General features: G+C 43.3%; 1 protein-coding gene across 1 annotated transcript in view; it reads right to left on the reverse strand.

Moving 5' to 3' along the window:
• Nucleotides 1-25,421, reverse strand: part of MEGF11 (multiple EGF like domains 11) — a 382,058-nt gene that overhangs the window by 236,614 nt on the left and 120,023 nt on the right. The window contains exon 6 of the mRNA XM_084641366.1: nucleotides 6,824-6,916. Coding sequence (XP_084497492.1) covers nucleotides 6,824-6,916 — 93 coding nt within the window. The remainder of the gene's footprint in view (nucleotides 1-6,823; nucleotides 6,917-25,421) is intronic.

A 25,421-nucleotide genomic window follows, 5' to 3' on the forward strand; every position in this document is an offset into this window, starting at 1 on the left:
TGACTCTTGCAACCTAAGATAAGGGCACTGAATTATTCCATTAATATATTACAATTTTGAAATCTTTATTAATTATACAACTGAAGGCCTGGTAAGCAACCTGCCTACCCACCCCCCAGCCCCGCCCCCAAACACGCACACTTCAGTTAAGTTAGAATAACATGACGCTTTAAAATTAACGAGTAGGTTCAGCTCACTGACCTGCTGGTTGTGCTCTCCCATGCAGGACGTTCGGAGTCAAGCTCCGGCCTCTCTGGATTGGCACAACCTGGGAGTGCTAGTCAGTCACTGGAGGAACTGCCTTGCATTGTTCAGCAGCAAAGGGCGGGGAGAGGCTTCGTCATTACGGTGCCCCATCTTAGCAACCTAGGCTGTGATTCAGCAAGGGACATGCGCACATGCCTAACTTTGAGCACTCAAGCAGTTCCATTACTGACTTTAATGGTACTATGCACATGTTTCAGCGCATTACTAGATCAGACCCTAACAAAGGGAGCTAGGATCCTAGGAAGTCCCCTCCAGAGCCCAACAAGAGGGGTCAGGTCCATCATCTGCACCTACTCTTCAAAAGCAAAGAGGGCAGTCTCAAAGGAAGGTTGCTGTTACTAGGAGAAAACTTCTTGCCACTTCCTTGATCACAGACGCCAATAGCTGATTTAAGGAACAGAGCTCAGAAGAAAGTCCTCTGGCAGCTGGAAGGATGTTAAAACTAGCATCATTTGGTGTGAAAAGGCAGAGCGTGCAGGGAATGTGAATTTTGCCTCTCTCCAAAGCACCTGGTACCAGGCTAGATGGACACATGGTCTATCTGTTTCTAACGTACGAGTCATATAAAGGTGCACAGCCAGTTCTGTCAGAAACATTCTTAAATGCTTTATCCGACTTTTTTTTTTTTTTAAACCACCAGCAGCTATTGTCTTCTAGTGGCTCTGGGGAAGGCTACATCAAAAGATGAGCTTTGCATCTTGCCCTGACCACAACAAGGATTGTGGCATTTCTTACGTGGCTCTGTTACAGAGGTTGCAAAGTGGAGACTATTCCCCAGCCCCTAACAGCGAGAAAAATCTGTTAGGCAGATTTTAATTCTTACCAGCAGGAAAAAGAATTCCTTGAGCGGCATGGAAGGAGAAATGATAGATCAGGCCAGTTTGATTCAGCCAAAGTTTAAAAACATACAGGAATATCCCTATGTGCTCCCCCCTGTCCACATTAAAAAGCAGCTTGTGTTTACATCTTCACTTCCCTGGACCCAGAGAGCCCTGAGTAGGCTGGGCCTATGCTGGCAGTGAGACAATGTAATACACACACAAAAAGTGGGCCCATGGGCCCATGTGCGTGGGCCCAACATCCAGCAGAGGAAAAACATAAACACAAGCTGTTAACCTTGGTGTGATTACACCAGTTTGGCAGTGGTTGGATGGACTGAGGTGTTTTTAAAAGTACTTTTAAGGAAAGAGCAGATTGTTGGGATTGAAAGAGACAAAAATCAATTCTGCTCCTTAATTACTACAGGAAGCTCCTTTGCCTATAAAGGTTGGCCAAGAAGGCTCTTCAGTGAGTTTTTTCTTAGCAAAGCTTCATTTGAGCATTAGCTTCTGTTCTGATCCACGTGCATGATGCAATCCTCACATTTCATTTTCAATTCAAGCCAAAATAAAACACAGTCAGAGTTGGACCTGGTTGCACTGAAGACCATGTTAAAACTGCAAACTCCACACATGTATAAATCAGTCCCAACGTCACTCAAGTCGGGACCAAGATTTGAGAGACTTTCAGTGGCCCAAAGATTGAGAAGGGGCAGGCAAAGAGCCTGGCAGGCTGGACAGAAATGTTAGACGGGCCAGATCTGGCCCGTATTTTGCCCACCCCTGGTTTAGACTCTCAGAGTCTTTTGTTAGGTAGGTGGCAAAAATGAACATGTTGAAGGGCACAGGAACTGGAAGTGGCTAGCATGTCATCAATAGATTCTATCAGGTGCTCCTCCCACAAGAGAGAGATTCTTCGGTCCAACAGGAGTAAGGAATGGCAATGTTATTGACTACCATGCAGCAAGCACAAATACGCATGTATCTTCTACGTGAGCTCACAACCAGGGCTCCTCCAAGAACTGTGTTTATTTGGGCCAACTTTAAATTTTCTTCAGATGAAAAGAAATTTCTAAATTCCTTTGTGGAAGTGTGTTAACCTTCAGAGGCAGATCCTCGACTGTTGTAAACTGAGTTCAATGGAGTTATGACAATTTTCATTAGCTGAGGATGCTCCCCTTAAAGTCCAGGTCATGTGAGTGACCCAGGTCACAACCACTTATTTCGCTAGACATCCCTACCTTTCCTTAAAAAGCTGAGGATGGAACTGCGCTGAACTTTTGACCCTTGAAATCTGCCTTGATTTGAGTTTGACCTGTACTCACAAATCAGAAGTGGTTCCCTACAGCTTTTATTGTCCACTCAGAAATTGTCCAAAGCTTTTTATGAACATATGAGCCCCCTACCCAAAATCAAGCCTGGAAAACGTCAGACTCATTTTAAAATACTCTGTTTTTCCTCCTCGGATTTTTACCACTGTTTTCATAGTTCGTCAAGCAACCCACCTTCAGATTTCGCAAACCAGCTACCATTCTCATTCATCACGAATCTCAGAACTGAAGCATTCCAGCTGCTCCAGGGCTATACCCTTAAAAGTGATCTTGCTGAGATGTTATACTTACTTGCCTGTTGTTATGACCTTGGCTATTTTCTGACACAGAGATAAAGATGAAATAGGTTCTCTCTCTAATGACAGTTTGTATAAAAAAATCCTGATGAAAACTAGACTACCTGTATATGTTGCTGACCAACCTGTCACAAGTCAGGACTGTTAGAATCTCTGTTTCTCAAATGAGGGGATACGAAGGATGCATTCCCCTCGCCCTGTGGTAGTAATATGCAAACACCCCCTAAATTAACTATTTGGATGACTACTATATTTGCTGCCCAAACTGATAAAGTAAAACATCTTGAAAACCTCATTTATTACCTGCTCCCTTTAAAGTTCAGTTCCCTAATCCTGGCACCCAAACTCTCAGGAAAGTCAGTTCTCAATTTCAACTGTGCGCCTCACGCCCATCCCCCGTTACGCTGTCAGCATCTTCACGCATGCACATGAATCCCAATGCTGGTGGTGGGAGGAAGGGGGTCTGGGCCGCAAGTTAATGTTTCCCAAAAGGAAAAAATACCCACCCCATGAATTCCTTTCAACAGTCTGGCCTATGAGTTATAGTATTTTAATAAAAGAAAAGTCTTACTTGTATAAGGGCCTGATCCAAAGCCTGTTCAATTCAACAGGAGTCTTGCCACTGACTTCAATGGGCTTTGGATCAGGTCCTCAAGGCCTGATTCATCACAACACTTAAGCATGTGCTTAACTTTAAGCCCATGAACAGTTCCATTGTCACTCACCTGCTTAAAGTTAAGGATGTGCTTAAGTACTTGGCTGGATCAGGGTCTAAATGCTCGCAAATCTGGAAGGCTGTTATTCAGAATGGTGAAGCCAGGTAAGCCCCCAATACCAAATCACTTTCCTATCAGAACTCCAAGCTGCTATGTCATGCTGTTTGAAGTTAATTGCTTTGAAATAATTGAACAGGTGATCAGGAAAGTTCACATGGAGCATTTGCTGTTTTCCTTTGCATCTGAAAAAAAACATTGCAGGTACCATGGCCAAAATGAGCAGGCTTTAGAAAGCAAGTTTAAGAGGGGGGGCAAGAGTGATTTTTTAAAATGATTTTTCTTTTAATGAATGAAAATTCTCTTTTAGCATCATCAAGACCTTGAAAAACATTTTATTCAACAGTTTCTTTAGTTAATACCTCATCACTTCCCTTTTTATTGTTATGGTAATCAAGCCGTAATATATTGCAGGTTTATAGCATGAAATCAAGGCTAGGCCTGCGGACATCAACAGATGTACAACAGCATGCAATAAAACAGGTATAGAAGCATGCAGAGCTGAATATGGCACAGGATTTGGGGGAGGGAAGGTTGGAATTGTTTAGCAATTCATCCAAAGTTATTTTAACCCTGGCAACAGTTGAACTCTAACATGCAATATGATCAGTCATGGGGAAGTTGCAGAGAATCGTAAGTTGAAGGTTGTCCTACCAGACGAGCTATCAGCGTGAAAGTCTGAAGCTGTCAGTGTCAACTGACACTGCTAGCAGTAATGATCTCAATTTAATGTGAGAGTCTCACCTATGAGTAAAAAGATCATAGATTTGTGCTCAGTGTTAGCACCTCGAATCATAATCCTTCCTGGCAGAGTGAAATTCACCCACGTGTAGAGCCAACAGAAAGCCCATGCACCACCTAAGTCCCACTTCAGTCCAATGTTGTGGATTGCAACGGCACTTTAAATGGTGCCTTGTGCTGGTGCTCAGTGTAGGGGTGAATTTCACCCATATTGCAGCATTTCCTTTTGGGGAGGTGCTAGGATCCACGCCTAGGAGGTGTCACTTCTCCTGCAAGAGGTTGAGCGGCCTCAACGCCTACTGAAGTAAATGGGAGTGGAGTGTGCTCAGTGCCGAACAGGTTCTAACCCTAAATCTTGTCTTCAAATAAGACTGCCCAGGAAGCAGTTTACACATCCCAGAAAGTAGGCGGTGACTCAAGTAATCTGCTCTGCAATCCCTCTCCCACTAAAACAGTTAAGATATCCAGCGCTGAGGGCGTAATGGCCACTGTCTTTGCCCACAAAGATACCAGCAGAGCTACGCTCGTTGTCCCATCCCAGAAACATTTTCAAGATGTTAAAAATGTTCCCATACAGCATCAGGACAAAACCAAGAGACCCCCACCTCCTTCAGTAGACAAGAATGTTTGTTGCACTACATATTGCAAATGGTATGAGAGACAATGGACACTACAGTCCAGTGACTACAGCAATTCTATTAATAAAATGAAAGCTTAAATTTTGAGACTAATCCTGGGATATCATTTATAAAAGTTAACAGGGCATATTTAATTTAAGAATTGGCTAACACTCCTCTCTTCACAGCTGAAAACTCATAAATGAAATATACTGGATCGCTGCCCAGTGCGGAAATAAAAGTTATGAATAATGTTTCTATCTCAATCATTGTCAGTGCTTTAATATTCCTAATTACCTTAAAAAGCTAAATATTCAATACAGGAAAAACCCTTTTTTCTTTTATCTTCGCTTGCAAGATTAGTACAATTTAATAAGAGGCACTGGGCAGTTTTAGGCCATGAGACCCATCTCCATGTTGACATCTCATCCTTTACTGTTTATAATTAGAGAGTAATAAAAGCTCCATTCTGTGTATGTACTTTATCACAAGGTTTTTTCCCCTTCCAGGTTTGTTATTTTGACATCTCTACATCCATGAGTGAAGTGCTTATCTATATATGGCACAAATACTGAATGACTGGGGGCAAAAGCATTATTTTTTAAAATAACCAAAGGGTAAAGTTCGTTCTTGAGATTCTGGGCGATATTTCATAATTGAAGGAGTTCTTTTTCCCAAGGACTTTAAAAAATGTTACTAGAAATAGCTATTCAATATTTCATGCTGCCTTTCTGATGCTTTTTCCCCTGGCCTACCTGGCAGAGAAGACGTAGAGGCCCTCCCATCCCCTAAACAGAGTGAATCCTTACGTCCTCATGAACCTCCTACTCTCTCTATCCCACAACTGCCTCTGCTCCTTCAGTTGGAGAGACACTGCCAGAGCTGAAGACAGAACACTCATGATGTCCATAGCCAGCCAAAGTTCCATTCCATTGGCTTCGGGCAACATGGCACAATCTCAGGAAATGTTTTTATGCCGGGGGATATTTAACTGCTTTGGCCCTTTGAGCCTGTCAATATCTCTGACCTGTCTCTCTCTACAGTTACCCTGTCTATTATCTTGATGCTTGGTAAGAATGTGTCTTTTTCCAACTTCCAGTCAATTTGGGAAAGTGGTGGGAGGAACCAAAACCTAAATGAAATGTCCATTCAGTCTGTGACATCTTTCTAGAACGATGCAGCTTTATGTACTTGCCTGCTTCACAAAGAGCCTTCATGTAAACTTATTTCCATTACACCAGTAATGGCTGGAGCCTATGTTGCACAACTCTCCAATGTTTACTCTGGAAATAACACTAGCAGTTTCATTCTAGCATGAACGAATCACACAGGCAGAAACCTATTTTTACTAAGAATAGCTCTGACATATGCAACTTCTCCAACTGAAAGACTCTTGAGCCCTAAAGTATAAATCAATCTTCTAATGAAAATATCTAAAATGAGCACAGCACCCACCAGCTACCATCATCCGTTCCTGCATTTCAGATAAAGGACAAAGCACGCAAGCTTAGAATCAGGGGGTGAAATCTTGGCTCCATTGAAGTCAATGGCAAAACTCCCATTGGCTTCCACAGGTCCCGGATTTCATCCAGAATCTATGTCCATCACAGGAAGTGTTTTGATGAAGACTTTGGCATGGCTAAAACGCAAGGTAAAGCAATTTCACTTCAGAGACAGTCTTGTCTGAGCATCTATCATTAATGTTTGACTAACAGGAAATACGAGTTTAAAAATGTTCTCCACTGCATTTAATAAAGCTTTATAAAGACAAGAACAAAGAAAATTAAAGTCATCACCTCTTTATTAGCCGGGCAGGAGTCATGCCCCAAATTAATTAACTGTTGCAAAATAACCAAACTGATGTTTCTCATTTTCTATTTAAAGTAATTGTGTCCTAAGCCACAGATTTCATTCAGACTTGTTTTTAAAAACAGTGTGTTTCTTTAATATATCCATATTTTTTACCGGGCCTCTACTCACCACTGGAGCAGTCAATGCCTCCCCAGCCTGGTTCACAATGACAGGTATCTGGAGATACACATCTTCCATGCACACACTCCTCTGTGCAGAGAGCTGTGAAGGAGAAACGCCACACAGTATTGTCAAATGTGTGAAATGGTTGGTAAGCACAACACTTAAATTGCATCATAAAGCTCAATATTTTCTTTAAAACAAAAACACTACTTGCAGATTTTAATTAATACTAGGTTATGAAAGTAACCATATAGGTCTCTCTTGATAGACATAAAAAAAGCTCATATCCCAATCTGACTTTTTGTAATGAAAAAAACCCTGACACTAGTAATTACTTCGTGTGGCAATTATTACTTCATAATAAATAAAACCTTTACCAAATTGACCTTAATGATTGTAATTAGAGAATGCCAGCTTCTAAAAACACAGACAAAAGTGTTACAGCTCATAAGGAAAAAAAAAAGAACTCTGTCTTAATATGTGTTGAGATCCACCACAGATTTGTCAAAATAGACTGAGAAAAAGAAATAATTTTACACATAGTGCTGCAGTTGTGCCCCTGTTTTTTCAAAGGCATCAGGCTTTCCATAACTAAAATGTCCATAGTTTAAAACAAGGCCATTATGAGGGCTGATTCTGAAAGTATCTTTTTGGGACGCTCGCTGTGATCACCAAACTCTTTTCACATTAGCCAGTGAACAGCCATCATGTGAACATAAAAATGGTCATGCTGGATCAGACCAATATCCTGTCTTCCGACAGTGGCCAAGGCCAGGTGCTTCAGGGGGAAAATCACTCTGTGATCACTACCTAGGATCCCCACAAATTAGGCCTGTGTTCAAACACTGACAGCAGGGCTCTCTTATTTGCCAGTTTGTTTGGAATACCAGCTAGGATCTCTACAGCCATTTTTCAGCACAAGTTGGTATTAAACCTTAGGTGGCCATTCCTCTGAAAATTCTGGGTTTGGCTCATCAGGGACACTGTTCAAATTTCACCCCTAAGAGTTTTTCCAGCTCCAACTGGTAAATGGTTTTCCTATAATTTTAACTATGGGTCAAAGCTGATAGACCTCAGCCACTCAAATCCTGCATTAACATCAATGGGAATTTTGCCTGACTGTAAGGACTGCAGGATTTCTCTCTATCAGATTGTTTCCTTTGTGGGTTGTGTGTGTGTCAAAACTGTAATTCATTCATATTTCATATCTTTTGTTTGGACAGCATTGCAGGAAGTATGAAATATTGATCACTAATACTCTAGGCTCTAATTGTCCTACTCTATTTTGCGCATTTATTTTATTTTCATAAAGGTTTCCAAAGACAGGTATGCATTCTTCTGGTCCATAAGCATGGGATCAAATCCATGCCAGGGCAAGAGAGAAATGGAGATTCATTCATACACAAATGTGAGCCACCACACAGTTTAGCAAAGACATTTCAGGACAGTTGGTAATCTACACTCAGGAGGAGATCGAGTATGGACCAGCAGTGGAGTTACAGGTCCATATTAAGAGCTGTATAGAGTACTTTGAACAGCATTTGCACATGCCATGCCTAGTTCTAGCCCAGAAGCTGATTCTGTTCTCACTGACACCAATGTTAGTCCTTTGACTTTGGGACACCCCCTCCTGATTTACACTGGTATACAGGAGAGAATCGAGACCAAAAGAGTCCAAGATCTTTCTGTTCCCTTTATTTATATTTTAAACATCAGGTCATCTTCTTTCTATAAAACTATGCAGCACTTCTTCTTTTTTTAACTAGGTAATTATTTTAGCTCCCGGCTAAAGCATACCTTGTGAGGCAGAAGGCTGACCAGGAGACATTTCTGTTCCCTCCCACATAAGGATTTCTGTCACCTAAGCAGTTTGTGAAACTGACTGGCATTTTCAGTGTGTTACCGGTCTATTATTTAAGCTTAAATGGCAACAGACATAGAAGCATATTGTAGCGTATCTTATGCCTCAAAGACATGTCTGCTAGGTAGAGAAAGTGATACATTACAGCCCTTAAATAGATGTCTACTGTTACACAGCACAAAAGAAGCTTGCTTCCTGCATAAGAGCTGCACAAAAAGTCTTATTTTCACCATACTGTGAAATGTGAGAGATACGTTTTTCACTATGACCAAAAAAAAAAAATCTGACATGAAAACACAATGGGCAAAATCTGCTTTTTCCATCGGTGAACACACCATCCCACTAGTTGGTAAAGTTATGCACATCTTAGCCTTTGTTGGAAGTCCAAGAGAAATGAAAACAAAAATTTCACTGAGACTCATGCCTAGAGCCCCCGGTGGTTACAAAATTTGTATCTGTTTCCAATCCGCATTCCGCCAACATGGTCCATGGATATCCGCATCTGATTCCATGGATATAAAGCAGATATCCGCAGGTTTGCAGGGCTCTACTCATATATATTCCCTACCCCCCAAACTAGTCCCTACCTTTCCCTTTTGGAGGCCACCAACTTTCTGAGTTGGTTTGACCTAATGGTGTCTTTTTACACAAGGGCCTGCCCAAGACAGAACGGAACTTGTTAAATGAATAGGGCAGAGCCCCAATTCTAACCTTACTGGAGTAAAGCCATTTAAAATCAGTGGAATTACTTCTGACTGGCTGTGTGTGTAAAAGGTACAGAAAGCCCCTGCCTTAAGTGGAAGTTTGACATAAGCCAATTTATTCTAGGTTGGGTATAATCAGGAATGCTGTTATTGTCTTTGATCTGAATCAGATCTATAGCATCTATATAAAAGATCAGAATAGGGCATTACTCCGAAATATTACCAAGTAAAAATTTCAAATTCTCCCATATAAAATGAGAAGTCTTGTCTTGCTATAATTTTTAGAGTTTAATTTAATTTTTCATTCTATTAACATTCCACATTATAAGATACAATGGGCCCCAGGGCATTCTTCATAATAAACTTTGTACAGTGGTTTGCAAACGATCCTACTAGTTAATGGAACTATAAAAATCACTTGCACAGAAAGGTCAAGAAAAATAATGATGAGTGCGTATGTTCTGACACCGTCCTGTTCGACACACAGCTAGAACACTCCGGAATGAAGAAAACGTGCACTAATGCAAGTAATATAATCCCTCCCAGCATAAAGGCTGACACTTCAACCCTTGGAATTCCAGTGATTTTATGTCTGCATTTTCCCCCGATCACCTTCTCTTGAACAATCCAGCACCTCATTGATCAGTTTATTATTAGCATTCTTGGCATGAGTATGAGATCAGTTTGTAGTTTGATTCAGCCTGGTAATAAAATGACCTACATCAAAGTCCTGCCAAAACGCCAACTTTGTATCAATGCGTTTAGCATGAGTTATTTCACCATATTCAAGGTCACACAGCAACTGCTCCTTATCATGGAATAAAGTCAACAAAGGGAGTTCTGAAACAATTCATTTGATGCTTATCACTTATTCACTCTATAATTACAAACACTGATTCACTCCACATATAAGGTCATTCCTCAGTGAAATAGACCTACAAATTAAATTCTTCCCAGACTTTACATTATTATTCAGCTTTCTCTGACTTTAGTCTTTATTTTTAATTGCTCTAGTAATGTTGGGCTCCAGATATTAAATAGTTGATTAGAAAAATTTAGTGTTTTGTCTGATAACCTGAAAGATCGTCCAGTTCTCCTGGCTGTGGAGCTTTGGAATAAGCACAGTGTACTTATCTTGCATGGCACCATGCTACAGGTGGTCGTCTCTGCTACTCAAAGCATGTCCTCACTGCAAAGTTAACGTGAGTGAGCAGCACCCAGGTCTGAGAACCTGGGTTAGCCTTGCCTGGGAGTGAGCAGCCACACTGCAAAGCCTTACCTGAATTATTATCTCCCCATTTGTACCCTGCTCTCCGTGTGTTGCTAGGACTTCCAGGGGCACATCCCCTGGTTTTTTGTGCTGCAGGAAGTTGAGTCGCTTTAGGATTCTTTGCCAGTAAATTGTGGGAGAACCTGTCTGTCCTGGGCACTAGAGGACTATCAGCACTTGAGTGATTTAGCCAGTGTCCTCACTGCAAAGTGGGCAAGTTACCAGCCCATGTGAAAGCAGCATTCAAGCTCAAGCCTACCCCATCAGCCACGCCAGCTAGCCCGGGTTTAATGAACCACCAAACTCAGGTGAGAGGGTTTTCTGTGGACCAGAGTGGGGGTTAGGAGAACACCTAAGTAAGAGCCCAAGCTAACTCTGCAGTGAAGACATATTAATGTCCAGTTTCAAGAGTGCTAAGAACAGTCATATTTAAGGGGGAGTCTTGAGACCCATGCAGTCAGGGTCTAGGACCCACAGACTCCATATGGATGGCCCTTGCTTCCAGGGATACATAGGAGTTGGGGAGGCAGGCCCTGTGACGCTGGCATGAGCTGGCACCGGGCCTGCCAACATCACCACATTTCAACTGGACACTGACAGACACATAGCTAGGATCTGTCTGGCTCATTCATGTGTTAGAATTGATAAAATAGGCATTCAAATGACGAGACTGCATTTAGTGTTTAAGCTCTATTAAATTCTTGTGAGTTGCTGTATTTATTCATCTTACTTGTAATATCGGTATTCCATATCCTGTTGTTATATTTGAGCGGTTGTACTGAGAGCCTCTGTGACCAATGAATCGCCATACAGGAGAGGAACATTACTTAGTGCGAAGAGCTGCTCTTCTACAGAAATTGTTAAGACCCTCCAGAAAGAGGAGACCCATCGATACCAATTGGGCTGTGGTTGAATCTTACAACTGGCAACTCCTTACATCTGGACCGACAAACGCCCAACAAAAGGACTAAATGGTTCCTATTGCTGTTCTGCTCTCTTCCCCATGAAGATGAGTCCAGGTGGACTCTTCCCATCAGCTAAGTTTGTAGCTCAGAGCACATGGCAGGAGAGGGATAAAAACCCCAACCAAAAGGAACTGAGGATCTCTATGCTGCCTGAACTTAGGAGGAGTTTCAAGACATAATTAAGAGATCCCCAGCTGGGGACAGCTCTAAAGGACAAGTAGAGCTTGCTGAATAGGGAACCCTATATTATTTTTTGAAACCTGACTATGACTTATTTGTGTGTTTATGTTCATTTGCTTTAGGCCTTGTAAATAACTCTCTAATTTCCTTTTCCTATGTAATAAACCTTCATATAGATTACTACAGGATTGGCTGCAAGCATTGTGCTGTAGGTCTCACACTAAAATTGACCTGGCGTAAGTGACCGGCCCTTTGGGACCAGGACTAACCTGAATATTGCTGTGATTCTTGGCATAAGGGGCCATTTAGCACAGAAATACGCTCTCCCCGGTGGCAAGACAGATGGGAGTACCCACCGGGACAGTCCGTGACTCCGTGTTAAGGCTGTCAAAGTGCCTGAGGATTTGCACTTGGTGAAGTTGGTTGGTGAAATCTAAATTTACAACTCACAGCCAATTTGGGGTTTGGGCCCTGGTTTTTAACCCTGATGTTTCAGAGTAGCAGCCGTGTTAGTCTGTATCCACAAAAAGAAAAGGACGACTTGTGGCACCTTAGAGACTAACAAATTTATTTGAGCATAAGCTTTCGTGAGCCACAGCTTCATCCGATGAAGTGAGCTGTAGCTCACGAAAGCTTATGCTCAAATAAATCGGTTAGTCTCTAAGGTGCCACAAGTTACCCTGAGGTTGGTATTCATACTCGTGTCAGTGTCAGGAGCATCACAGGCCCCACAACCTGCTCTGTGGAATAAGGAAGTAAATTTGCCCCTCAATGACATGAGACTCTGGGTGAAATCCTGGCCCTATCAAGTCAGTGGGAGTTTTGCCATTGGCGTCAATCGACCAGGATTTCACCCTCTGCAAGAAATCATCACAGAGCTTAAGCTCACTCCCTGGCTTTAACTTGGGAGAGGGCTATCTCAGACCATTGTGTTAAGAAGGCAAACTCGTACTACTTTCTTTGTATAACAGCCTATGAGTATTAGGCCCACAAAGACCCTGCCACTTTTAGGGCCCAATCTTTTCCCTCTGTCCTCAAGGCAAGTAAGGTTGGGCCTGCAAAGACTCTTTCAAAATGGCTTAAATATTAATAACTGTGCATCAGTAAAAGTCAGCAATTGGTTTTATAAAGTCCCTGCTGCTGCTGCTCCAGCTAAAAACAATCGTTTCCCCATACTATGTTCAGGTGAAAGCTGCATGGCTTCAATCAATTCTGCTAATCGATGGTATAGTACAATAATATTCTTGGGGATTATTCTCAGCATTTAACAGTTTCTGATAAATGATTTTCCACCCCCAACCGTGAGGTTTAAAACAACCATTAGTGCACTTGGCAAGGAATAACACTTGTTAAACTTGCTAATGAGGTTAAAACAGGTGGAATCAGCTGAGCACAGCACCTGACCTAGGAAAACTTTTTTCTTTCTTTTAAATTCACCAACAAGACACTCTTCCAGTCACTGATTTTCTTTTGGAAACTGATCCTTAGTATCTGTATTGTTAATGTGATTTTACCTATGAATGGTATTGGATGTGTAGCTGTTGTGAGGTAACGAATTGTATTTTCTGAGCAATATAGAAATATTTAACACTTCTCACTTGTGCTGTCTGCTGCAAATTATTGATTTTGAAGGATTTGATCCTGCTGGCCTCACTCCAGCAAAACTCTGACGTCAATAGGAGTATTGCCTGAATGAGGTCCAGAGGGGAAAGCAACTCTTCCTGCTCTGCTAAAAGCAGGAGAGCTGCCCACGCTCCTAGGATTGGGGGAAATGCAACTCTCCCTCCTCCTGAGCTGAAGTAAGATCTCACCAGGCTATGGAATCTGAATTAGGAAGAGCAAGAGGAGCTGCTACCTAGCTAAGGAGTTTCTGGGGCATCTTGCCAGGACATGGAGAAGCAGCAGCACCTGATGGAGGAAGGGAAGGTGTCCCCAACAAGCAGCATGATCTGCACCATGTATCTCCCTGATATAATCTGCACAGGTTGAACTTGATTCACTCACACAGGCACAGGCACGGCGAAACCACCCTCACACCCTGAGCAAGCAGGGGCTGCTGTGCCTGCAAGAACTGACTCCTGGGGGAGAGCAGGTGGTGTCCAGACTGGTGCCTTCCTTCAAGGGCTTAGTTGGGGAGGGCAGTTTTAAGTGAGGGCGGAGCCCTGCGAGCAGAGGTGGCCCAGGGGATGGCTTTGAGTGGGAGAGGAGTCCCAGCTGCCAAGAACACAGCTAGAAGTGGTAATATATCCAACACACACAACATCCCTCCTGTGGCTAAAAATGGGATGTCAGAGAGAAGTGAGCACTTCCATCACATACAGAGGTAGGAGCATACAAAGGCCTTCAGATGAAGCAGGAGCCGATTTCTAGACGGTCAGGTAAGTACTTCTATCGTGTACGGGCAGGGCCACACAGAACCCTGCAGCTGAAGGGAGATTCCATTCCTAGACAGCAGGGCCTCGCACTAGCCAGTTCAGCTCGGTTATTTTCCAACACCCTGCTCTGATTTATGATCAGCCCTGGTTTATTCCGATTACTGAAATAACGCTGAGACGTTCTACATTCCGACACTGGTCTTGTGCCTGTCTGATTTAAATTGTGATAAAGGAAGCATGTAAGACAATGCCAGAGTAAATGGGCTACTATCAAAAAGCAATTATAACATCAATTACAAGGGCCAATTTCTGCCCTTAGATGTGCAATTGGAGCCATGGTGACAGGGACATAGGCAGAACTTGGCCCTAAATGTTCAAATGCAGTCTCAAAGCTATGCAGCCTTGGGGAATCTAGAAATCACTTCAGAATTGCACTGCTTGCACATTTTGCTAAAAGTTACGAACCCAGGATATTAAGTGAATTCCCCTGTGGCACAAATTCAATCTATCATTCAACCTAGCCCCGGTGAAACGTATTTTTTGTATCCCAAAACACTGTCACATGTCCATAATTCCCTGATTGCTGGCTTGCCATGAATTATGGCCCTCTTCCCATGAAAATCATATTTTCTGTCCGTAAGTGACATCGCTGCACTGCCGATTGATTTTCATAGGCAGAATGTGTGTATTGTGTGTGAGAGCGAGAATGGGTACACAAAAATGTTATTACTACAACAAAAAAAAAGATCAAAAGTAGACAAATTGAGAACGCCTGACCACGCTATGCTTCTTGCATACTTTGCACGACAACACAAGACCTATAAAATAGAATTCCACAGATTTCCCTAGATGACTTTTAGTCCTGTAGTGCACCGAGGAAAGTATTGATTTTTCAAACGAGATCCTTGTTCGGTCATATTCCAACTTCCATCAAACAAACCTAACAAAATCCTTCCCTCTCACCGCCCCACCCCCCACCAAAAATAGGTGAATGTGGCCAAACTGCTAAAGTTACAGCTGTTACTGAAGCTGGGCAATTACACAACATGTGTCCTACAGGGCCAAAATCAGATTTCATTTCAGATGAGTCCACACACTGCAAATGGAGGTCATACCGATGAGATCAGGGACAGAGGGGCAATTTGTTTGAAGATCATGCTACAGTGTTTTCGGAGAGCTAGACTAACCTTAGTGGGGATGCAATATTTATATGAATACAATAGTCTCACCTTTAAAAGAAACTGTGGCAAAATACTAGCTACATTTCAAAGTTATTTAGGGAATTGAGCTGAAATAGAGATCCAGGACATATGTTACTGTACAACTACTGGGGATGATTCTGATCTCAGGCCATCAACATAATACTTCTGTGACTCCACTGATGACCCTTGGTTGCGCAAGTGCAATGAGGGCAGACTCAGGCCCATTGTCTTGCCTTTGTAATTAATTGTTAAGGGAAACCATTTACTATTGCAAGAGTCAGATTTGTGGTCTGATTCATGACCCATAATCCATGCACTCACTCCAAACCAGAAAAAAGCCTTTGGAGACAGAGACTTCTTTTCCCTCTACATATATTGTCAGAAGTTACTGAGATTCTGGTCAACCTGTGTTGGCCCCCTTGAAAGGGAGGTAAATCTTATGTAGTATTTACATAAAGGTAACTTTTATACATTGTTTTTAAAAGGAGTGTGGAAGTGGCTAGATTTAGGTTGCAAAAGACCCCCAAAAATCTGAAACCTGTGAATGTGGACAGACAGTTTCCGATCCTTCTTGCACCAGTGTTTTGCCAATAACTCTTCTAACTTCAGAGCAGTTCTTCCACTGGTTACTGTATGGAAACTGAGAGCAGACTTTTGCCTATTTATGTACAGTATTTGTACAAAGATGCTGCAGAAGATAGCTGGTCTGCTTTTAAAAAAAACTTGAGTCTTTTTTCAAGACTGCATACATGATGTGCATCTCCCTAGGTATTGGGGTAGTTTCTGATTCCTTACTGAGGCAGTAAAGACCTCAGGATTTTGCCAAGTCTATGAATTTGGATTGTGGGCATGAAACCATCTGTTTGTTCTGTTTGTCCAGTGCCGAGCATAATGGGGTTCTGATCTATGACCAGGGCTGCTAGGTGCTCCAGTAATACAAATAAATAATCGTAATATTCATCAGGGATGTTACATGGGATTTGTATTTTTAAAGCACAGTAAACTTTGGGCATAAATAGGTTGACAGTGTCTCTTTACCCACTGTATCCAAGAAAGTGAGGTTTAGAAAGTGAAAATATCAATGGTTGAAATACTGAGACTGAGAGAAATTTAACCTTCCAACCCCAATTTTATTTTTTTTTTCCCCAATGATATCACTAATGCTCCAAGTTTCAAGCAGAATCTCCCTGGAGGACTTTAAGAAATATTTATTAAGGGGATTGCATGTACCACAATATAACCAACCTGTAATATGGGGGCCTTGTCTGTTAGCTCCCCTTTTGTGGCAAGACAGGGGGTACACCAACCTGCTGCCATCCCCCTTTATAACACCACACCCCGTTTTGCATTTGTCAAGACCTTGTTGTGACCAGAGCCCTCCTGGCCAGAACCTCAGTAGTCTCCTTTCCCTTTAGGATAGTGGGGAGCCAGAAGCCGTGGCTCTAGTGGGGGCTAATCAGCCCTCGGTCTCCTGCCTTTAAGACCCTTTCCTCCAAAAGCCCCTGGCTGGAGTGGGTAGGGGATGGGTTTCCAGCCCTCTCCATTGGGTTCCAGCTCAGGACCCTCGTTTGGCGCAGCCAGAGCCAGCCTTTCGCAGTCCCTTGCTGCTCCCTAAGCTCCTGCCTACCTCTCCTGTTCTGTAGGCTCCCCCAGCCTCTGGAGTGTTGGATTTTCTGGAAGCTTCTCAGTCTGCTGCAAAAATCCCTTCTCAGTCTCTCTGGCCACCACCCTGCCCTCTTATCCTCACAGCTGCTGTGTGGGGCTGCCAATCAGCTCTGATTGAACAGACCATTGCTTCATTAACCCTTGGCTGCCAAACCCCCAGAGTGTGTATAGTCCCAAGACACAACCACATGTGCATTTAAAGTGAAATGCTACAGTCTTACAGAAAAAAGTCTGTAAGAGGAAAGCATTGGCAGTGTCTCTGTATGCAGTCCAGAGAGGAGTTTATACCAGGCCTGGCCCTGCAGCAAATATAGATTTCTCCATGGTGATCTAGCTCTAGGTGGATCTTGATTACAGATACAGTAAAACCACACGGGGGAGAGGAGAACCGGACATCTGTTTTGATGTCTTATGGGTTCTTTTACACAGCACTCAGTTCAGAATTGCTAACAGGCGCTTTTCAATAGAGCCCAGTGTGGATACAAAATGTGTATTCGCATCCAATCTACGATCCACAGGAGTGCTCCACGGGTATAAAGCAGCGATCGGCAGATTTGCAGGGCTTTAGATATAAAATCTGGGTCCGCCTCCATCCACAGGCCACAAAAATGGGCTATGGAGATATGTGGATTTTCAGAGCTCTGCTTTCCGAGCAATTAGCCCATTTCACCCTGTTCCCTGACTGAAAACAAGCAGGGAACCAGAAACGACTGAGCACCAATTTCATAAATGGCTCCCCCTAAAAACCTACAAATGACATGTGCCCTGAAGTCACTTCCTCTGGCCATTTCAACCCATCACACATTTTTAAGTTTACTTTTTGTTACTAAAGTTTCCTGCTCCTTTGCTCCATTACCTTCCACAGGGCCAAAGTGATGAATGCTGAACGCACAGAACTTACAGCACTATATGAATACACTGAAAGCTAGCATGGCCACCAAGAGCACCATTGCAAGCAGCAGTGGGCCAGTTAGTTTCACTCTCCCCACCAGCACATATTGTTGTTTTGGGGGTTTGCTCTCATAGATGCTGAGCACCCACAATTCCCGGAGAAGTCAACAGGAGCTGCTGCAAGTACTCAGCACCTTTGAAAACATCAGGCTCATATTGCAAAAGTACAGGTTTCAGAGTAACAGCCGTGTTAGTCTGTATTGACAAAAAGAAAAGGAGGACTTGTGGCACCTTAGAGACTAACCAATTTATTAGAGCATAAGCTTTCGTGAGCTACAGCTCACTTCCTCAGATGCATATCGTGGAAACTGCAGCAGGCTTTATATATACACAGAGAATATGAAACAATACCTACTCCCACCCCACTGTCCTGCTGGTAATAGCTTATCTAAAGTGATCATCAGGTGGGCCATTTCCAGCACAAATCCAGGTTTTCTCACCCTCCACCCCCCCACACAAATTCACTCTCCTGCTGGTGATAGCCCATCCAAAGTGACAACTCTTTACACAATGTGCATGACAATCAAGTTGGGCTATTTCCTGCACAAATCCAGGTTCTCACATCCCCCCCACCCCCATACACACACAAACTCACTCTCCTGCTGGTAATAGCTCATCCAAACTGACCACTCTTCAAGTTAAAATCCAAGTTAAACCAGAACATCTGGGGGAGGGGGGGGTAGGAAAAAACAAGAGGAAACAGGCTACCTTGCATAATGACTTAGCCACTCCAAGTCTCTATTTAAGCCTAAATTAATAGTATCCAATTTGCAAATGAATTCCAATTCAGCAGTTTCTCGCTGGAGTCTGGATTTGAAGTTTTTTTGTTTTAAGATAGCGACCTTCATGTCTGTGATTGCGTGACCAGAGAGATTGAAGTGTTCTCCGACTGGTTTATGAATGTTATAATTCTTGACATCTGATTTGTGTCCATTTATTCTTTTATGTAGAGACTGTCCAGTTTGACCAATGTACATGGCAGAGGGGCATTGCTGGCACATGATGGCATATATCACATTGGTGGATGTGCAGGTGAACGAGCCTCTGATAGTGTGGTTGATGTTATTAGGCCCTGTGATGGTGTCCCCTGAATAGATATGTGGGCACAATTGGCAACGGGCTTTGTTGCAAGGATAAGTTCCTGGGTTAGTGGTTCCTGGGTTCCTGGGTTAGTGGTTAGGCTGTTGTGTGGTATGTGGTTGTTGGTGAGTATTTGCTTCAGGTTGCGGGGCTGTCTGTAGGCAAGGACTGGCCTGTCTCCCAAGATTTGTGAGAGTGTTGGGTCATCCTTTAGGATAGGTTGTAGATCCTTAATAATGCGTTGGAGGGGTTTTAGTTGGGGGCTGAAGGTGACGGCTAGTGGCGTTCTGTTATTTTCTTTGTTAGGCCTGTCCTGTAGTAGGTAACTTCTGGGAACTCTTCTGGCTCTATCAATCTGTTTCTTTACTTCTGCAGGTGGGTATTGTAGTTGTAAGAAAGCTTGACAGAGATCTTGTAGGTGTTTGTCTCTGTCTGAGGGGTTGGAGCAAATGCGGTTGTATCGCAGAGCTTGGCTGTAGACGATGGATCGTGTGGTGTGGTCAGGGTGAAAGCTGGAGGCATGCAGGTAGGAATAGCGGTCAGTAGGTTTCCGGTATAGGGTGGTGTTTATGTGACCATTGTTTATTAGCACTGTAGTGTCCAGGAAGTGGATCTCTTGTGTGGACTGGACCAGGCTGAGGTTGGTGGTGGGATGGAAATTGTTGAAATCATGGTGGAATTCCTCAAGGGCTTCTTTTCCATGACCCAACACTCTCACAAATCTTGGGAGACAGGCCAGTCCTTGCCTACAGACAGCCCCGCAACCTGAAGCAAATACTCACCAACAACCACATACCACACAACAGCCTAACCACTAACCCAGGAACCACTAACCCAGGAACTTATCCTTGCAACAAAGCCCGTTGCCAATTGTGCCCACATATCTATTCAGGGGACACCATCACAGGGCCTAATAACATCAGCCACACTATCAGAGGCTCGTTCACCTGCACATCCACCAATGTGATATATGCCATCATGTGCCAGCAATGCCCCTCTGCCATGTACATTGGTCAAACTGGACAGTCTCTACATAAAAGAATAAATGGACACAAATCAGATGTCAAGAATTATAACATTCATAAACCAGTCGGAGAACACTTCAATCTCTCTGGTCACGCAATCACAGACATGAAGGTCGCTATCTTAAAACAAAAAAACTTCAAATCCAGACTCCAGCGAGAAACTGCTGAATTGGAATTCATTTGCAAATTGGATACTATTAATTTAGGCTTAAATAGAGACTTGGAGTGGCTAAGTCATTATGCAAGGTAGCCTGTTTCCTCTTGTTTTTTCCTACCCCGCCCTCCCCCAGATGTTCTGGTTTAACTTGGATTTTAACTTGAAGAGTGGTCAGTTTGGATGAGCTATTACCAGCAGGAGAGTGAGTTTGTGTGTGTATGGGGATGGGGGGGATGTGAGAAAACCTGGATTTGTGCAGGAAATAGCCCAACTTGATTGTCATGCACATTGTGTAAAGAGTTGTCACTTTGGATGGGCTATCACCAGCAGGAGAGTGAATTTGTGTGGGGGGGTGGAGGGTGAGAAAACCTGGATTTGTGCTGGAAATGGCCCACCTGATGATCACTTTAGATAAGCTATTACCAGCAGGACAGTGGGGTGGGAGTAGGTATTGTTTCATATTCTCTGTGTATATATAAAGCCTGCTGCAGTTTCCACGATATGCATCTGAGGAAGTGAGCTGTAGCTCACGAAAGCTTATGCTCTAATAAATTGGTTAGTCTCATATTCTCTGTGTATATATAAAGCCTGCTGCAGTTTCCACAATATGCATCTGAGAGAGTGAGCTGTAGCTCACGAAAGCTTATGCTCTAATAAATTGGTTAGTCTCTAAGGTGCCACAAGTACTCCTTTTCTTATTGCAAAAGTAGGTTTGGTTCTTTACAGTCCTGTATAAAGACAAGAGACGTGCTCCTGCTCCCAGTGAAGTTTCTGAGCCAGATTCTACCTCTGTCACTTATGCTGAGAGCTCACTAGTCACGGGGGAAGGGAGGCAGAATCTGATCCAAGGGCAAACTTTTGTTGGCTTCAGCAGTTAGTGAGATCAGATCCAAACTCCCTGCAGTCAACATTTCCTTTATCTATGCTCATCTTTAATTCTTGTTGCTGAGATTTTAAGTGAATTTAGTGCTCCTTGATTTCAATGGGAGTTCAGTGCCAAGACACTTTTGGAAATCCCACTAAGCATCTTTAGGCACCTAAATACTTCTGCAAATCTGTCCCTAAGTCACTTTTGAAAATGGGACTTCATCTCCTAAATCACAGACTTTTTTTTAAGACACAATTTCACCCTCCATGGTTACTTGCTAAGTTCCACACACATTTTGAAGGCCTGTTTAATAATTAAAATACAATCTATTTGCATTAAGCTGTATAGGAGCCTGGTGGTTTTCATAAGACATCATGCAGTATATTGCACAGCATAACTAATGTCACTGTATGGAACCATTTGGACTTAATACTTGAAGTGACAGGCTCATCTGGCGTCACTGCTTCCCAGCAAGCTTAATATCAGCAGGATCTGTGGTAAGGAATTCAGAGGAAGTGATAAGACAAAAGAATCATTCCTCACACGCAAGTTCCTAATGGTAATGTAAAGGGGAAACACTGTATATGATTTCTGTGTTCACCATTTAAGGTGGAAGTGGAGAGTGGCATATATAGGTTATTAAATTATCTTGGGAAATCTGAAAGATTGTTCCACACCAGCTTTCTGAATGGTTCTCTGTTGCCATTAGAATAACAGAGCTTACAAGTTTCAGAGTAGCAGCCGTGTTAGTCTGTATCCGCAAAAAGAACAGGAGGACTTGCGGCACCTTAGAGACTAACCAATTTATTTGAGCGTAAGCTTCTGTGAGCTACAGCTCACTTCATCGGATGTATACGAAGACTAAGTAAACACATGAAAGTTCACTGAGGGTCCTATTGATGACCCTGTTTTATCAGATATGGCACTGTCGTATGTCACTTTTCTTCTGTTTTATATGCTCGTCAAATGTCCTTGTAGTGATATTGATTCATTTTCAGTTAGAGTTTAAAAAGGTATAAGGCAGCCAAAAATGGGAAGAAAAAAAAATTGACCCAGGTTATCCGTAGCTCTTCTTCTGAATCAACAAGGGAATCTGTTTGAGATTTGTCCCCCTACTTCTGATAGCTCTAAACATCAGGGAAGCTATTGTATGACAAAGAACAAGGAACCAGTCAGGGAGGGTCACAGCTGGAGGAGACTACAATAGGAGAAAGTGAAAAAGATGCTAGCTCAGATTTTGTATGTGCACTAGGAGTGCTTTTTAAAGGTTAACTGGATTTACTTGCTATTTCTCTCTCTCCTCCCTGCCCCTCCTCCCCCACTCCCACCTCCCCGCTCTAAAACTACATCAGAGCAGAGGAAAATAATTCCATTAGAGAGGGACGGAAAGGAGTGGTTAAGAAAACAACTTTAATTTAAAACATGTATTTCATTTCACACGCCCTCTTGCTTTTCAACCTTATGGATTTCAAGATGTCTCCACGCTCCCAGACTATCCATCACAGTCACAATTCCTTTTTGGGGTGAAAACGTTTGCCATCTTCTGGAGTTTCACCGTGCCCACTAAGGGTAAGTGCCTCACACACAAGCATGCAAGGAGGCAGTGATGCAAGGGAGCTTGTCCACATAGGGACATCCAGAATCCTGCTGCTTGCACTCACCTCATGCAACTACTCGTGCAAGTAGGTGCTTATCAGCATGACTATGGGCCGAGCAACCTAGGCCTTGGACTGCAACATGTGGGCCACGGTAAGAACCATCAGCAGCACCACCCATGCCAAATGGATCACGGCCTTGCTCCGCACCGGATAGCACTACACGGATGCTGAAGGACGGACATGCTGCACCTCCCGCAGCAGAGTGTCAGCCCCACAAGCCACAAACACCACAGCAGCTCTGGCTGCCAGAGCCAACAATATAGCTTAAAACTTCTTTGCATTAAACTGTAATTCGAAGATTCATATACAACCATTATTCATGCAAGGGGAGCAAAAAATGGGAACTGACACAGACTGGACTAACTCAGTTACTTACTGAGGATTGACAAGCCCATAATAAACGTGAATTGATTGCATTGGTGGCAATTATCACTTACGATGATTTCTCAATAATCACATGGCATGCATTATAATCCAGTAATTGTCTTATTCAGTATAGATCCTTCACTAGAGCAAATCAGCATAACACCACTGAAGAGCAGTGAAGACAGAGGGAGAGGAAAGCGGGAGAAGACTCAAGAATGAGGTGGGGAGCAGAGAGATATTAAAGCAGAAGTGTAGCAGGGAGAAGGTTACATAAAGCCTCAAAAGCAATACACAGACTCCATTGACTTTGATGGAACTATGCCAATTTGCACCAGCCTGTCTTTGGGAACTCTCCATTTAAAGGGCTACCTAGAACTAAGCAACTAAACCGAAGAAATATATGCTTGGATATTTGACTTTGAAAGTGAATTCACATTTGACTGTATCTGTGACTCTTTCATGTTTGCTTCCCACAACCCCCCCCCCCCTGCACTGGAGCGCTGCTAACCCAAATACACGCGTGAGCATTGTTTAACCTTGATCCCGCCTGTTGTGTCCTTCGATTGTTGTATTTCCTGCCTACAGCCTGGAGTATGCAGAAAAGTGTTTCTCTTGTCATTCTACAGAAATAGCAAGTCATTCTACCTCCTTTTCCCAGATAACCAGGGTGCCTTAATTTTTTCTTTAAATGTTTATCAACTTTGAGACTTTCTATAGCCTCACACCACCCCTTCTGCTGTTACATTCTTCTCCTTCACTCCTCTCTCTTTTCATGTCCATGAAGTGTCCTCCTTCCACCCCATCTTCTCCATATCACCTTCCCTTGGTGGGACCTCATTATCCTCTCACTTACACTAGTGTAACTCCCTTGACCTCAAGGGAATTACTCTTAATTTACAATGGCATAAGGAGAAGAGAATCAAGCCTGACACATCTTTACCAATGAGGTCCGCACACTCTCCCTTACCTTAATAGTTGCCCCATACCTTGTCTGAATCACAGGGTATGCTGGCCCTTTAAGAGGGCTGGGGCTCACTCTTGCCTGCCTCCCAAGGTAGAGGGAATGAGCAAGCACAGGGATGGGAGCATGTGATCAAGAACCAGGCATGCTGGGAGACAGGAACATCAGCCTGAGCTCAATGAGAGACTGAAAGGGGCAAGGCAGCTGCCTGAGCCGCTCTACAGCGATTCTCCTTAGCACCCATACAGAGGGGCTGGGGGAGGGCCAGCCTGCAGAGAGCAGGACCCAGCTAGGAAGGATAGAGAATGGGGAGCTAGTCCCTTGGAGGAAAGACTCAGCAGGGACAGGAACTAAGAACACTGCTCCAAAGGCGTGTGTAGCTAGGAAGGCTGGTGGGGAGGGGGAGAGTTCTTGTGTATCCCTGTTACTCAGCCCAGGAGAACCTGTGTGAAGTTACACACAAAGTGGGCATAAAAGGAGGAATTCCAAACAAACTGTGTTCTCTCTGAGCTGAGAACGTGTTTCCCATTGTCACTTCAATTCCATAGTTACTAAGGCCACAGGAACAATGGCCTTCCACACCGTGTGTGTGTGTGTGTGTGTACACACAGACACCCACAGAAACACACACCTATAAAATCAGAGAGAGAGAGCATATATGTTCTCTGCTATAAAGTGTTTATGTATGGTTATATCATTTTCATTTATTTATGAGGCATTATTGATGCACAGAATGCTGGGTGCCTGAATAACATATCACAAAGGCTCTTACAAAAACCACTAACACTGGCATAACACATTTCTACAAAGATGAAAAAAATATTGTTTGAAACCTGTTAAGACATAGCCCTGGTCTACACTAGGACTTTAGGTCGAATTTGGCAGCGTTAAATCGATGTAAACCTGCACCCGTCCACACGATGAAGCCCTTTTTTTCGACTTAAAGGGCTCTTAAAATCTATTTCCTTACTCCACCCCTGACAAGTGGATTAGCGCTTAAATCGGCCTTGCCGGGTCGAATTTGGGGTACTGTGGACACAATTCGATGGTATTGGCCTCCGGGAGCTATCCCAGAGTGCTCCACTGTGACCACTCTGGACAGCACTCTCAACTCAGATGCACTGGCCAGGTAGACAGGAAAAGAACCGCGAACTTTTGAATCTCATTTCCGGAGACTGCGGGAACTGTGGGATAGCTACCCACAGTGCAACACTCCAGAAGTCGACACTTGCCTTGGTACTGTGGAAGCACTCCGCCGAGATAATGCACTTAGAGCATTTTCTGTGGGGACACACACACTCGAATATATAAAAACG

This window comes from Lepidochelys olivacea (genome assembly GCF_965140295.1).
Source record: "Lepidochelys olivacea isolate rLepOli2 genome assembly, chromosome: 10".
NCBI lineage: Eukaryota > Metazoa > Chordata > Testudines > Cheloniidae > Lepidochelys > Lepidochelys olivacea.